Below are 15,632 nucleotides of genomic sequence, written 5' to 3' on the forward strand. Positions count from 1 at the left end.
ACTTGCTGCCCGCTACAAGTTTCATTTGGTCAATGCCACAAATGATGTGTGCTCGTCTCAGCTGCTTAGCTTGTGGGCTGCTATCCACATTGCGCTTTGGGTGACCATGACGCGCACGCTCATGTTACGCATTCCCTATTAAACTGCGTTTGCTACGTTACCATTCCCCACTCTTTCATGAGAGCCCGATCCTGCCAGGGGCTGAAGGCTCCTCCCGGGCGCTCAGCTCAGAATTGAGCGCTGCAATTCCCTATGGCACCCCAGTTGCTTTCATGTCTCCAGACAGGCCTCGCAGGCACTAATCGCGACAGAGTGCCTGTGAAAACAGCAAAGGCTACTGTAGGGACGAGGCAGCAGATTCACACATACCTATCTAACGGAACAGACTGCGAGGCCAGGTTTCAAACAAGATGGTGAGGAGGCATCTAAAGGGTCAGAGTTAAGGTGATATAGGCACCTTATTTGTGGAGTGTGCAGCCCTAACTCTGCATTTTCTGGGTTTCTAACCAGGGCTTTGGAGCAGAGCCTGGAGCTGGAGTGTGGAGCAGCGGAGCTGCAGGTTTTTGCCTGGAGCTGGAGCAGAGCCGGAGCACAGCTCCAAAGCCCTGTTTTTAACATTTGAGGGATTTTTAAAATTGACATTCTGGAATGGTTACCATGCATTTGAATTACTAATGTATACCTGTAACTTCAGCATCATTGTAACCACGATTGGTTTAGATCTCTATTTTTTTCCAAGCTCCCTGTCACCCAGTTTGAAGGAGGCAAACAAAACAGCCCTTTTACCCCAGGATCTCCCAGTGCAGAAGATCTCTCACTGGGTCACAGCCACATGCAACCTGCTTGCATGAAGCACTCAGCATTAGCACCCATCTCTGCTGCATTCAGGGCAGGGATAGGGGGAGTGTGAGGAGAATCCTGGAAATAAAGGATTCTCTAAAGAGCAAGCAGACAGGACTGAGCCAAGGACCAGCCTTCCCCCACGCACACTCTATGCCACAGTCTGGAGAGATCAGTGGACCTGACTTCAAGACAAGTGATGGTGGTGTTTCTGTTCTGCTCAGAGGACACAGTTCCTCTTCAGTCAGGACATCCCAGGCCCAGCTCTGCAGTTGACAAAGGGTTAACACAACATAAGCTGCACTTCGCACGGGTTTTGACTGCTCTAAGCGGAAAGACAGGAACTGCAGATAACCCACCCCCCCCCAAAAAAAAAGCAAAAAAAAAAAAAGATGAGATCTTACCAGAGACACTCATGTTCATGGTGCCTTTTTATTTACAAAATATAGAGATGAGCTACTATTGAATACAAAAATCACCCACATAGAAAGATCCACCTTGCTGAACTATTACAGAGTTCGGTTGTTTTACTATCCAGTAGCTTTTGTGCCAGGAAGACTTCTCCTCCTTGGCAAATACATAAGGCCTCTTGGCTGAATGCAGAGACAGACATTTTTGCTCTACTAAACGCACCCTGTTTTTACTGCATAAGCAAACTGGACCCATCCCTGCCCTGGGGTGACTGGAATCAAAGGACTGCTTCAAATGCTCGCTGTCAGCTATTTCAAGATCGCAGCAAAGGCTCCATTAAACTAGGTATTAAGATCCCCAGCTGCACAGTTCAACAACAGTCTCCATACAGAGAGCGCAAGAGATACAATCAATCAGATTTGTGCATGGGACTGCCCCCACGCAAAGTAACACGCCCAGCACGTGCATAAATAGATAGGCAGCATGGCAGGAGGTTTGTTCTCTGTGCAGTCAGCAGATGCATCTGCAATACCAGAGCTGTGTTGGCTTTAAGTGGCTTATACTGAAGGGGAGGCTGCGATAAACTGGGTTTATTGGGGTTGAGTCTTTGAGCCACCCAGCGACGGAGTTTCATCAACACACTCTCAGGATCGACAGCCTCTCTTCTGGGCCCACGCGAAAAGGCTCAGAGGGTTTTATATCCACAACCAAGAGGGGGAAAGAGCCGCTCCTGGTCAAAACGTGCAAACCCAAGATTCAGCTCATGTCTTCAGTGCTTCACCGGCAGGCACACTCAGGGGCAGCTGCAGCACGGTCTGACAATGCTCGGAAGCTAAAGCCGGCAGGGCCTACACCCACCTGCCCCAGAACGGGGAGAGGCGAGTGGAAGTAGAGCGAAATGGAGGATGGAGCTTTAACAATTAACTCCAGGTGGGAGGACTTGACGTTAGCACAGAAATTGACAACAAGGGAGAGGGGTGGAGGTGGTTAGTACGTCGCCTCTCCGAGCTGCGTTACGCTTTCATGTCCATGAGCGAAGTCCGATGGGGCTGGTATCCACCCCAGCCTCGCATCACCTGCAACAAACAATACATGCTTATTTGCCTTCCAAGTGCCAGGCATTCCCCCCTTCATGGGCACAAAAGCAAGGTCAGGGTTAACCTCTCGGTCAGATAAGGAAACCAAGGCTCAGAGATTAAGCGATTTGCCAGAGGTGGGAAAGGCGTCGGGATTAGAACTCGGGAATTCCCAGGGTCCACTGAGGCGGTGAAAACAAACAAACACAGTCTGTATCATGAGGGGCTGGTTTTCCTTCCCCCCCCCCTACATGTGTCATGACCTGGAAATCCCATACATCAGTCTCCAGCAGGAGGAGAAACTCTGGGTGCTGTCTGCCTAGGACATAGCAGCAAACAGCATTCCTCAAGTGCATGTAATAAGAGGCAGCTCTTGAGATGCTGGAGAAGCCAGATCAGCTGGAGTGGTCAGTTTCTCTCATGAAACATGCCTTAAAGTTCAATTGAAGCCCAGTATCACAGCCACAGTGCCTGCCCAAACCAGTTATTTTCATAAATGAGTTTTCACCACCCTGTAAAACCTACACAATCCTGCAGACCCAAGCCTTCGGTTTGTGCACCAAACAGGCAGAACATGGGCAAGCGCAGGAAAAATGTCCCCAGCACCTTTCCCCTGGCCAAAGGAGTCAGTCTCTGAGCCAGTCAAATCATGGCCTCTGCTGAGTCTGCTTGCAAAAGGGGCCCCAAATTAGCACCACAAGTTTGTGTAGCGTGTACACTAGCCCGCTTGGAACGGAACTGAGTCTAAACCACTTCATTTCACCAGGGGGCACCGTAGTGCCACCAGAGAGTAAATGCACAGCTTGCTGCTGATCCAGGCAGGATTTGAATCAGCAGTCTAGCTCAGAAAGGTGCTATGGGCTGGTTTACATTATGAAGTTAGGTCAATCTAGATACATTACTCGGAAGCGTGAGCATAGTAAGGCGACCTAAACCCCAGTGTAGAATTCTTCCGTCAACCTAGTGCTGCATACACCGGGAGATAGATCGGCTTAAGCACATCACCCAGCGCATGGATTTGTCACACCCTTTAGCAACATAGCTGGCTTGACAATGTTTTAGTATAGACCTGGCCTTACTAAGAAGGCCTAGTAGAAACAGGCAAGGATTGAACTCTTTTGATCTAAATTTCCTCTAGTTTTGATCTAGTGCATTACGCTCATGCCTAGGACAGCTGGCCTGAACAAGATCATGCAGCTTTGTTGGTGATCATTTCAGCGCTAACACGCCCCCAGTAATCAGCCACGCCACACTCAGCCTGAATCACTGACCTAATTTCCACACGGCCGATGTTGTTTATCTCCAGCGCCTGGCCTCTTCTCAACTCCCCGTCCATTATACCCTTTAAATTAGAGCTTGAGGCCCCACATTTAGGTTTTGTGAAAGCCGGTTGTTGTTTTTTAAATTCAATATAATTAAGTTAAAAATTCCCCTGCTGTATTTGCAACCCAAACACTGCAGCCTTGGGCTAGCACGAGAGAACTACAATGGGAAACTGACCTGTTTTCATCATCCAAGTGGAATGAAATGCAAAGCAGTAGAAATGGTGAAAAGTCAGATCTGGACTTCTGTACAGTTTTAGTAATCTACAGTATTATTAATTCATTTATTTTAAGATGTGATTTTTAACACTATATGCCCACTTTATTCTGGAGAGCTTTACATTAAATAGTTATAGATTCAGAACGTTCTACATATTTCAAGTGCATAATAAAATAATAAATAAAATACTACTATAAATGCTTAATTCTTATATAGGGCTTTTAAACCATAGATCTCAAAGCACATTACAAAGCCTGATATTATTCCCATTTCACAGATCGGGAAACAGTCAGAGAGAAGCGAAGGACACTCGGCCAGGTCAATTACAGAGCTGAGAACAGAACTCAGCTTTCCTGACCCACAATTCAATGACTTATTCCCTCAACTGTGCAGCCTCCTTTCACCCAGGGGTCACTGTCACTACAGGCATATTTTAAAGGACAGACTGATCAATCTGAGAAAGGGAGAAATCTTGTACAGATTTTTACTGATCCTGGTAATTCATAGATTCATAGATATTAAGGTAAGAAGGGACCATTATGATCATCTAGTCTGACCTCCTGCACAATGCAGGCCACAGAATCTCACTCACCCTCTCCTGCGATAAACCTCTCACCTATGTCTGAGCTATTGAAGTCCTCAAATTATGGTTTAAAGACTTCAAGGAGCAGAGAATCCTCCAGCAAGTGACCCGTACCCCATGCTACAGAGGAAGGTGAAAAACCTCCAGGCCTCTTCCAATCTGGAGGAAAATTCCTTCCCGACCCCAAATATGGCAATCAGCTGAACCCTGAGCATAGGGGCAAGATTCACCAGCCAGATATCCAGAAAAGAATTCTCTGTGGTAACTCAGATTCCACCCCATCTAACATCCCATTGGCCATTGGCCCTATTTACCATGAATATTTAAAGATCAATTAGTTGCCAAAATCATGTCATCCCATCATACCATCTCCTCCATAAACTTATCGAGTTTAATCTTAAAGCCAGATAGGTCTTTTGCCCCCACTGCTTCCCTTGGAAGGCTATTCCAAAACTTCACTCCTCTGATGGTTAGAAACCTTCGTCTAATTTCAAGTCTAAACTTCCCGATGACCAGTTTATATCCCTTTGTTCTTGTGTCCACATTGGTACGGAGCTTAAATAATTCCTCTCCCTCTCCGGTATTTATCCCTCAGATATATTTACAGAGAGCAATCATATCTCCCCTCAACCTTCTTTTGGTTAGGCTAAACAAGCCAAGCTCTTCAAGTCTCCTTTCATAAGACAGGTTTTCCATTCCTCGGATCATCCTAGTAGCCCTTCTCTGTGCCTGTTCCAGTTTGAATTCATCCTTCTTAAACATGGGAGACCAGAACTGCACACAGTATTATGAAGTATTATGGTTCAAAGCTCTAGTTACAGCAGATGAAGGAGTTTTCAAAACCACATTTTTGAGAGGCAAGTGGGTATTTCCTCATATTTTTTTCTGAAGCCAGATTTTTAAAAATATACCTCCATTTCTATTCAATGGTTCCTGTTGAGTAACAGCAGTGATATTTAAAGGAACACAATCAACGTGAATTTCTCTTTTTTAAATGGACCAAGTGCAAAAAAAATCCTGTTTCTGACAGAGCCCCTTTAAAAAGAATATCTTGTTAAAATCCTTTGAAAATCAAATGACAAGGTTTTTCTGCTCTCTTGTTAGAGTTTAGGGCTCTTTTCAGCAGAGGAAATACCAATGTTGCAAACACAAAGGTAACTTTATACCCGGGAATAGACCCAATGAGTTACATGGTAAAATGTTTGCAAGGTTGGGTCCTGACAATACCGAGGAAATCCTTTGAACTGACTACACAGAAAGAGCTGCCAGAGAAAGGACGATTTCATTTCACATATTCATAGGTTCCAATGCAGAGAGAGGCCATTGTGATTATCACCTCCTGTGTAACACAGGCCAGAGAACTTCCCCAGAATAATTCCTAAAGCAGATCTTGTAGGAAAACATTCTGTCTTCTTTGAAAAATGATCAGTGCTGGAGAATCCCCCACGACCCTTGGGAAATTGTTCCAATGGTTAATTACTCTCACTGTTAAAATTTAACACCTTATTTCCAGTCTGAATTTGTCTAGCTTCAATTTCCAGCCCTTGGATCATGTTAAACCTTTATCTGCTAGAGTGAAGAGCTCATTGTTAAATATTTGTTCCTCCTGTAGACACTTATAGACTGTGATCAAGTCAGACATTCCTTGACCTTCTCTTTGTTAAGCTAAATAGACTCAAGAAGCTCAGTCTATCTATGACTATAAGGCAGGTTTTCTGATCCATTGATCATTCTCATGGCTCCTATCTGAAACCTCTCCAATTTATCAACATCCTTCTTGAATTGTGGGCACCGGAGCTGGACACAGGAGTCCAGCAGCAGTCACACCAGTGCCAAATGCAGAGGTAAAACAAGCTCTCTGCTCCTACTCAAAATCCCCGTTTCTGCATCCCAAGATGTACGAACCCTTTTGGTCACAGTGTCACACCGGGAGCTCCTGTCAAGCTGATTCTCGACCACAACCCCCAACTTTTCTGCTAACACTCTGGTGATAGTGATCTCCGCTGTGACCATTAACAATACTAGATACAAATTTCCAGACCAAAAATGTGGTTTGCCAAGTTGACAGTGAACCTTTTCAACTTCGCATTTTACAACAGCCCTTAGGACTTAACCACCAGGAGCAAGCTCACTGGGAGACTACACAGAAGCTTGAGTCACCCTGTGTTTACAGGCCAACAGTGGCACCGAAAGGTTGTTACTGGCCCGCTTAACTAGTCACTCAAGCACTGATCCTGGTCCTGTGCTCAGACCCCATCCCCCATGTCTCTTGTACAAGACAGCTGAATGCACAGTGCTTTCCTGGACAGATCTACAGCAGGTGATATAGGATGAGGAACATTACCGAGCATCCAGGCTGCTCCTGCCAAAGTGCCTCCCTATGTTCCTCTCCGGCAATCCTCCTGACTCACAAGCACGTTACCCCAAAAGCAAACGTGACCGACACCTGGCTCCAAGTGGCATCATGCCCGCTCATGCCACCCATCCATAGCCGCCCTCGCACATGGGCTCTGGACCCGAGAAGCTCACCTTGGTGTCGTCTGGATCCCCCAGCAGCTCCTGTTCAGCCTCGTGCAGGTCCTCCGCGGGGTCGTAGCTGTACATCGGTAACAGGTGATGACGTAACCTGTCAAACCTGACGCAGGCAGAGACAGGGGACTGCGAGGTTGCTCTGGGAACCCGCAGCCCCGCCATGGACCAAAGACTGATGCTGACAATAGGGTCACACGGCCAGCAGAGGAGGCGGGACAGTCATGGGGGCTGAGATTTCCAGAGCCGCCTAGGGGATGTAGACACCTTCCTTGCCTTAATTTGAATGTTTAAACGGCTTTGAAAATCTCACCCCAGGTCTAGAGCCCATGGGCCAAAGCCAGCACTCATTCCTCATTCAAAGCTACCAGCTTGCTGTTACCTCACGCTCCTCCCCCATCTCTTTGTTCAATCCACCTGCTGTCGCCTCTTACACTCGGGTCTAAGCTCCTCGGGGCAGCGGAGCGCCTAGCACGCTGGGACCAAGCACGCTGAAGTCAATGGGAGTTTGGCCCGTGCAAGGACTGCAGCGTTTGAGCCCACAGCTATTGCCACCGCAGGTCATAGCCGCACACAAAGGATGTGGTGTCACAGAGCCAAGTATCCAAGTCAGGTGGAAGATACTCATTGCCACAGAAGGTGGACATGGACAGACCATGGGGACAGAGGTTAATTCTCACTGCACACCCTCCCTTCCTTTAGCACCATTCCTGATCTAGGGGGGAGACCCTAAATCTAAAGGGACCAAGTGACTACAGCCATTGAGTTCTCTCCCAGACACACAAATGCTTCCCCCGAGTGAGTCTGGATCTACTCTACTATCTCCAGCTAGGCCAATGCTGCAGATGCCATATGACCACCACTCTTCTCCAGCCAAAGCAAACCCAGACGTCCCCTCCTAACACACCAGCAGCCCCCAGACTTAGCCACTTACCTCCTCTTCTTCTGAATGTACATCATCTGCAGTGGGGGGGAAAAAAGCATGTAGTGAACAGGAACACAGCCCATCGGTTGGCGTTATCACATTTAAGCTGAGTTTGGCCCTAATGAAAGGGCCTGGCCAGCCCTAGAGACCTCCATTCGGAAGGTGGCAGCACTATCTTTCTCCTATATCGCCCCGTCAGTGGGCCACAACCTCTAGCTGGAGGTCTCCAGGCACCTGAAGCCAGATTTTCAGGACAGCTCCGCACACTGGCGGCTGAGCTCTTTGGAGACGCTGGCGCTGGGTGTTAGCGAGGGGTTGGCCACTTGAGAAGAGCCGGTTCCAAAGAAGCACGGTCTCTCTAGTCCATTCCACTGCTAGCAAGCTGCCAGCATTGGCATCTGATTTGTGATCCGGACACATGTTCAGCAGGAAGCAGATAAATCCGCCCATTTCACAGACAGCTGCTGGGTGGCCTGCAAGCAGTACCCATCCCGCTGGCAGAGGCGAAAGGCTCTGTACCCCATTACCATAGGCCAGGAAGGACCATTAGAACCTTCTGCTCTGACCTCCTGCACAGGCCAGGCCAGAGAACCTCACCCAATGATTCCTGCATTGAGTCCATGCCTTGTGGTCAAGCTAGAACACACTTCCTTTAAAAAAAAAATTTAAAAAAGCCCTCCAATCCCCTCACCCTACTTATAGTCTACAAGACACCACCCCGGGGATGGTCTTTGGCCCATCATTGCCCACTTACAATGAATCCTCCCTTCACATGCAACCCCACCCCAGGTCTCCCCTCCTCGATTCGAACAAAACTGTTTGGGGCAGGAGGATCTCTCGGGTTTTGGTTTTAGATTTGAGCTCTTCGACTGAGCAAGCTGCCTGGGCCAGCCCAGCTCTAAGGAGCTAAGATGTAGTCAGGTGTTTGGGGAGGCCACTAGCGACTGAGAAAGAGAGTCGAGGCACTTCCATGTCTGCATTTAAATGCCCAGTGCCCTCCCAGCAATCAGCCAAAGGTCAGAGACAAGAAGCCACCAGGCACTGTACCGACAGGGCAGATTCTGCCAGGCCAGCAGGGAACCACGCCCTCCCGGATCTCACACTCCCCAACTCTTTGGGGATGTCAGCACTGGGGAAAGGCCTCACACAGCCACCCCTCAGGTGGACTGACATCCTCTAGCCACAGAGCAGGGATGGCCCAGGCAGCAGCAACTCAAGCTCATCACACACCAGCATAGGTCAGCCCCAACCTGGAGAGAACACGTCTAGGGGCAAGAGGGGAGTGTGGTCTCCATGGGGCCCATTCAGCCCTTGGTCTCTGCCGGAGCTCCCAATGAGAGGGGATCGTTTCTGTAGCATGATCCACACTGGGACCAGCAGCCACCAAGGCAGTTACAACTTTTGGTCAATGACGTGGATCTGAACCAGCGACCTAGAGGATCGCATCTATACACCATGGGGGCAGGCTGAACTCTTCCAAACAAAAACAAGTTTCTTACCACCACCACAACGATGCCCACGACGGTGATGAGGAAGAAGGGCACCAGGACATACCCTACCAAGGAGTCGCTGGAGGTCCCGGCGGAGGTGGGAGTGGTCGTGTTACTCATTGCATCGGATGCAGCTGCTCGAGAGGAGACAGAGGGGTGGCTCCGATCTTCATCGGGAAGACAACCTCTTGGCTGACCCTCTCGGCCATAAACAAACAATCAAAACAAGAGGGTAGATTTAAGATGCAAATCAGTTTCTCCCATTCAGCTGCCAAATTCCAGCCGGGGGGGAGGGGGGGTGGAGGATGTGAAGCTGCCAAATTGGTACCATGGCGTATAACACGAGTCATGAGTTAGTCACAGACTGACCATGACGGCTGATTCCCGCAGAGGAAACATATTCAAGCCTTTGGCATGTAGCCTAGCGGGTTGCTTCAGACCCCACCCAATGCCCATTAGGGTCAAGGGAAGGAGTAGCAGGTAAGGGATCGGATCCTTAGCGTTTAAACCTATGAGCATGAGTAATGCACTCAGGAAAGGGATACTTTAAAAAGCTACCCATGCTGCATAGGGAAACGGCACATTTAAAAACAAGCCTGCACTCGCTGAGCATCTGCTTTCCAATGCTTCAATGTGCTCAGAGAACACGGCCCAGCCACAGAGCCCCAAGCCCTCTGCATCAGTAACTTCACCCCCATTTTGACAGATGGGGAGGCAAAAAATAGGGGGAAGTGATTTGCCCAAGACAGAGTCGGCCCCGGTGCAAATGTGGGCCAGTCACCTCTCTCAGTTTCCCCATCAGTTAAAACGGGGATGATACGCCTCCCTTCACCCTTGGTAACGTTTATGAGGCACTGAGAGGAAAGGTGCCAGAGAAGGAAACAGCCCTCCGCAGTGCTAGGTAATATCAGCCTGCAACCTGGGCAGGGATTGAAGCCCACACCCCTCGCCACCACCCTGTCGTGCCGCTGCATCTACTAGAGAGAGGGGACGGGCCTGTGGTTTAGGCACTGGCCTTTGGGACCTGGGTTCAGTTCCCTGTTATGCCACTGACTCCTGTATGACCTTGGGCAAGTCGCCCTCTTTGTGCCTCAGTTCCCCACCTATAAGACGGGGATGTTAATGCTTTGTTTCACCTCCCCTTTGTCTGTCTCACCTATTTAGATCGTAAGCACCATTCCTCACTTCATGCACATACAGCTCCTAGCACACCAGGGCCCTGATCTCAGCTGGAACACTAGGCATTAGCCTGACACCAATAACAGCACTAGGCTCAAGGAAATGCCAACACATCTTCACAGCATCACTGCTCCCACAGAAACACCCAGATGAGGACATCGCTTCAGAGACAGCTCACAGCCCCTAGCACAATGAGCCCTGGGTGCAGCGGTAATACAAATAATAATTAACAATGCGCCATTTGCAGGTGGGGAGGAGGGGGAAAAACAGCTCAACTCTGTCTCAAATCTCTCCTCCGTGAGTGCAAAGACCTCCCCCAGCAGCTTAATCCATGAAAGAATCTCTGCCGTGGACAAGTATCTCAGAGCACGAGTTTGCAATACGCAGCACAGACAAAAACTCTCTTGAGATGGATAAAGACACACATTGAAATCAACAGCAAAGGCCAGACCTTGGCTTGGGAGCAGACCCCCGAGCATTCTGGAGTCAGGAGACACTCTGGAAGCCCTTACGCACCAAACAGCCATGAAGATGCATCTCAGAAGAGCACAATGGGCCTTTATCTGCTACAGGGAATTACCCAAAGAGCCACAGGGAGCAGCTTGACAGAGTCCTGTGCAGGACTCATCCCAGGCCCCACCACTGTTTATTGTTTGTATTACCGTCGCACCTCATGATGGCCCATGAGCCCATTGTGTTAGGTGTTATACAAAAAACAAAACAAAAAAAAGTCTGTACCCCAAAGAGCTTCTAAATCCACGATCTGGTCTCTCCTCCTTTGAAGGAATGCTGGCAGCCAGTCGAGAGCCAGGTTTGGGGGAAAGAAGGCAGAATGGTCCTAAGAAATATTGTCGTGCTTGGATGCAAACATTCTCCACCAGCAGCCCAAACCCCACAGTACTAGGCCATGGTATCATTAATCCTAGTATCCATGATTTACTTACCCCTGCCTCAGCGTGGGGGGGGATGGAACAGGTGGCCTCTTGAGGTCCTTTCCATCCCTACATTTCTGTGGTGCTGTATCCCCCAGACAGAGCACAGATGACTTACAAACCTTGAAGGCTTATTTCAGATTTGGGGGGGAAAAGCCCAACAAAGAAAGAACGAATGTAAAGTCTGCACAAAAGACAGCACTCAGACTCGCCCTTAAAGCCCATCTGGAACGGACACCGTAGCAGATGGGCCTGGAGTCTCCCTGTACTCAAAGGCAATACAGAAAAAAAAAATAGAATTGTAACATCTATCTTATGTACGCACGAGACTCATAGGAGTCAGCCTGCATTGCCCAAGCAAAAAAGAAATGCAATGAATAAAGCTCTAAAATCCTGAAACAGGTATCAGCCTTTTGACCCCCTATAGCAGGGATCTGCTGGGATGGAGTCCATTGCAGGATCAGGGCCTGCATGCATATTGAGAAATGAATAGATGTTTAGAACTTAGTTATCTATAGGGTTATTGGTACTGAGCTAGGGGGCTTTATCGTTTTTAACCTGGTGGCAGTGTCCCCCTTTACCCGCAGTGTTCTCCATCCCCTTACACATAGCACCCCCTCCCAGGTCCCCCGTTGTTAGCGCATGCCCTGCTCACCACCAAAAACTCCACAGCGCTTGGGCAGTGTGTGCAACGGCTGCTGCTGGCAAGGTGTCACTCCCGAGCTGCGTTCATCACCCGCTCAGGGAGGCTTTGCGAAGCCCTACAGCTGGGTCCAGAGGAAGAAAAAGCACAGGCTCAAACTCGAGCCCTACCAGAAAACTCTGTGAGCTAGTGGACAATCCCTGCAGCGTGCTGTGCTTTGCTTGCTACGCTTTCCCCTAACCCACCCCGCCTGCAGTCCCGCTGCAGGCCCCAAAGAGACTTCTGCCTTCCCCTAGTCTGGCCACCCTTCGCTTTCCAGTACCACTCCTGCCAGCTTCCACTTCGTTTTTATCCCACTACACCCCACCCCTTGCCCCCTCTCCCTTTGCTGCCCCCCAGCCCCCCTTTACCCCATGCCCTCTCCCTTTGCTGCCACCCCCAGACCCTCCCTTTGCCTTGCTGTGTCCCTCCTGCCCTGCCCCCCTCCCTTTGCTACCACCCCCAGACCCTCCCTTTGCCCTGCTATGTCCCCCCTGCCCTGCCCCCTCTCCCTTTGCTGGCACCCCCCAGCTCCCCTTTGCCCTGCTGCGTCCCCCCCCCGCCCTGCTCCCACTCCCTTCGCTGCCACCCCCAGACCCTCCCTTTGCCCTGCTGAATCCCCCCTGCCCTGCCCGCTCTCCCTTTGCTGCCACCCCCAGACCCTCCCTTTGCCCTGCTATGTCCCCCCTGCCCTGCCCCCTCTCCCTTTGCTGGCACCACCCAGCTCCCCTTTGCCCTGCTGCGTCCCCCCCCGCCCTGCTCCCACTCCCTTCGCTGCCACCCCCAAACCCTCCCTTTGCCCTGCTGAATCCCCCCTGCCCTGCCCGCTCTCCCTTTGCTGCCACCCCCAGACCCTCCCTTTGCCCTGCTGTGTCCCCACTGCCCTGCCCCCTCTCCCTTTGCTGGTACCCCCCAGCTCCCCTTTGCCCTGCTGCGTCCCCCCCCGCCCTGCTCCCACTCCCTTCGCTGCCACCCCCAGACCCTCCCTTTGCCCTGCTATGTCCCCCCGCCCTGCCCCCTCTCCTTTTGCTGCCCCCCTCAGCCCCCCTTTACCCCACTGCGCCCCACCCTACCCCCCTCCCTTTGCTGCCACCCCCCAGCTCCCCTTTACCCCACCCCCTCTCCCTTTGCTGCCACCCCCCAGCTCCCCTTTGCCCTGCTGCGTCCCCCCCCGCCCTGCCCCCACTCCCTTCGCTGCCACCCCCAGACCCTCCCTCTGCCCTGCTGCGTCCCCTCTCCCTTCGCTGCCACCCCCAGGCCCCCCCACTCCCTTTGCTGCCACCCTCCAGCCCCCACCTTTGCATGCCACGAGCTCCGGCCAGCGCCAGCCCCTTACCTGCCGCCCGGCCCCGCGCACCCCCTCCTCGCCCCACCCATCCGGAAGGGCCCCGAGGCGCATGACTGACAGCCGGCCGCGGCGGGGCGGGGCCTCGGCCGGGGCCGGGCAGGGGGCGGGGCGGGGCCGGCGGGGGCGGCTGCTGGTGCAGCGGGGAGTCGGCAGGGGGCAGCAGCTGCTCGCCTCCGCGGCCAGGGTGAGCCGGCCAGCGACGGGGGCGATCAGGGGCAGGGAGGAGGAGGAGGAGGAGGAGGAGGAGGGAAGGGAAGAAGGCCTGGGAGGAGCTGTTGCCCCAGTAGCCCTGGGCGGGCTGGGAAGGGGTTGCAGTGGGGCAGCCCCCCCCGGGGAGGTGCTGTCAGGTTGGGGGGGCTGTCAGGTTCACACCAGCCGGGGGAGGGGGGGGTCTTGCGGTGGGGAGAAGGGGCAGCACGCGGCTACAGCAGGGGACCAGGCACTGTCAGCCCAGGGCTCTGGCAGCAGCGAGGGAGCCGTTCGGTGCACTGTGCCCTGCAGGCTTCTCTGGGGCAGGGTCCCTCCTTTCGCCAGGGCTGCTGCCGCCTCGCCCGGGCCTAAGGTCCCTCCCACCTCCGGATGAACTCAGTGCCACGGGGGCGTGGTAGCCGTCCCAGGGCCACGGGCGGGCCGTAGGCACCGGCACTGACGTCGATGGGTCTTGCTGCCGCACCCTTGCTTCGGCTCAGATGCTGCTGCGGGTCCAGTGGCGCCCCACTGCCACCCAGCTCGGGTCAGCATCCTGAGACTGCTCCATGGGAGGGATGAGGGGAGATGCCTTCCAGCTATCGCGTGGTGAGCTATCTGACATACCTCCATGGCCACGAGGAGGAGAAAACCAGGGATCTCCTGGGAGGAGCTGGACTTTCCTACTTGTGGGAAGGATGGGTAGAATCCAACAAAGACTTCAGGGCAGACATAATGGAGAAGCTTTAAATGTCCCTCAACTGCAGGTCTTCCACCCCATCCTCAGCCAACTGGCAAAGGCCATAGGGCAGTAGGGGACCCCCAGCCGGCTCTGTGGCCCCATCCTGTGTCCTAACAAATGGTCTCCAAGGCCCAGTGCCACAGACGGCCCAATAGTCCATGAGGTTCCATATCATATCTCCAAGCCCCATAGCACATATCACCTCAGTGCTCTGTGCCCATCTCTAAGCCTCCTCACTACAGAAACTAGTACTGCATCCTCAGATCCAGCTGCAACACAGTTGTGTCCAGCCCAATTAACACATGGTTTGGCCTTGCAGCATCCACGGTCCCTAAATTGTGGACCCTGTTAACACCTTGTTCAGTCCCTTCTATACCCTGCTTTAACTACATCAGGTGACTATCGTGTCATCACCAGATCCTGTAACATGGGAGATGCTTACAGCACAGATCCAGGAGCTTTCAATGGCCCAGAGCTAAGTCTGCTGTCCCTTCCTCCTGAGAGCTTGGGGGCAGAGGTGTCAAAGGCCAATTTGGGGCTCATTTTTCAAGAAGCTGAGTGCCCATAACTCTCGCTGAAGTTAATGCAGGTAGAGGGCTCTACACCCCTTTGCAAATCAGGCTAGTACAGAGCTCATGACAGCAAAGCCACAGGGGTGTCTTTCTTGTACTAGCAATCAAGGAACGGCTGAGTTGAATCAAAGACGGTGGCTGAAGTCTTCAAACTTGGATGCTTAAAATTATTCACCTATATCCTTATCTCAGCACATAAATAAGAGACCTGATTTCCAGAGGGATTAAGCACCCACAGAGCCCCATGACTGCCACTGAGTTGTGGGGTGTTGGTCATCTCTGGAAATCAGGCCACTTATTTGGATGCCTCCATAGGGATGTAGGGACCTCACTTGAAACTCCCTCCTCCCCGGCCACCATGTTGTGACTCTTCTCTTTGGATTCCCCACTAATTGGAATTCTGGCCCTGCCATTCAGACCAGGCTGGGTTGCAGTTTCCTTGGGAGAGGGAATTCTCTCCTTGATTAAAGCAGCATTCGAAGAGTCCATGGCAGTGGGGAGGAGGCCACCTGCCTCTGGCAGACACCGCATTACGCTACGCCTGGGCTTGCCAAGTCTTTCTGGTTGGAATGCCAGGACATGCCAGTCTGACGTT

General features: G+C 51.8%; 1 protein-coding gene across 7 annotated transcripts; it reads right to left on the reverse strand.

Annotated features, from left to right (window-relative positions):
- Positions 1–1,253: 1,253 nt before the first annotated feature.
- SMIM29 (small integral membrane protein 29) lies at positions 1,254–13,639 on the reverse strand. 7 transcript variants are annotated; one of them, XM_077839088.1, is made up of 7 exons: positions 13,526–13,639; positions 12,163–12,274; positions 11,314–11,364; positions 9,406–9,594; positions 7,916–7,941; positions 6,982–7,087; positions 1,254–2,327 (listed from the first exon to the last, which is right to left on the reverse strand). In XM_077839088.1, exons 4-7 carry the CDS (start codon positions 9,514–9,516, stop codon positions 2,265–2,267), a joined length of 306 nt encoding a protein of 101 aa, XP_077695214.1. In that variant the 5' UTR covers positions 9,517–9,594; positions 11,314–11,364; positions 12,163–12,274; positions 13,526–13,639; the 3' UTR covers positions 1,254–2,264. The 7 variants fall into 7 exon arrangements, with proteins under 7 accessions (XP_077695214.1, XP_077695217.1, XP_077695219.1 ...); XM_077839091.1 differs by having other exon boundaries at positions 9,406–9,602; positions 11,313–11,364; XM_077839093.1 differs by having other exon boundaries at positions 11,314–11,413.
- Between the last annotated feature and the right edge of the window lie 1,993 nt (positions 13,640–15,632).

Source organism: Eretmochelys imbricata, chromosome 21 (genome assembly GCF_965152235.1).
Source record: "Eretmochelys imbricata isolate rEreImb1 chromosome 21, rEreImb1.hap1, whole genome shotgun sequence".
Taxonomy (NCBI): domain Eukaryota; kingdom Metazoa; phylum Chordata; order Testudines; family Cheloniidae; genus Eretmochelys; species Eretmochelys imbricata.

Bases quoted from the DNA above. Each gene is read 5' to 3' on its own strand.
- SMIM29 (XM_077839089.1), bottom strand. From the start codon at position 9,516: ATGAGTAACACGACCACTCCCACCTCCGCCGGGACCTCCAGCGACTCC. The intron at 7,942-9,405 runs GTAAGAAACTTG...CCCCCACTGCAG, and splicing joins TGGGCATCGTTGTGGTGGTG to ATGATGTACATTCAGAAGAA. The intron at 7,088-7,915 runs GTAAGTGGCTAA...TGCCTGCGTCAG, and splicing joins TACATTCAGAAGAAGAGGAG to GTTTGACAGGTTACGTCATC.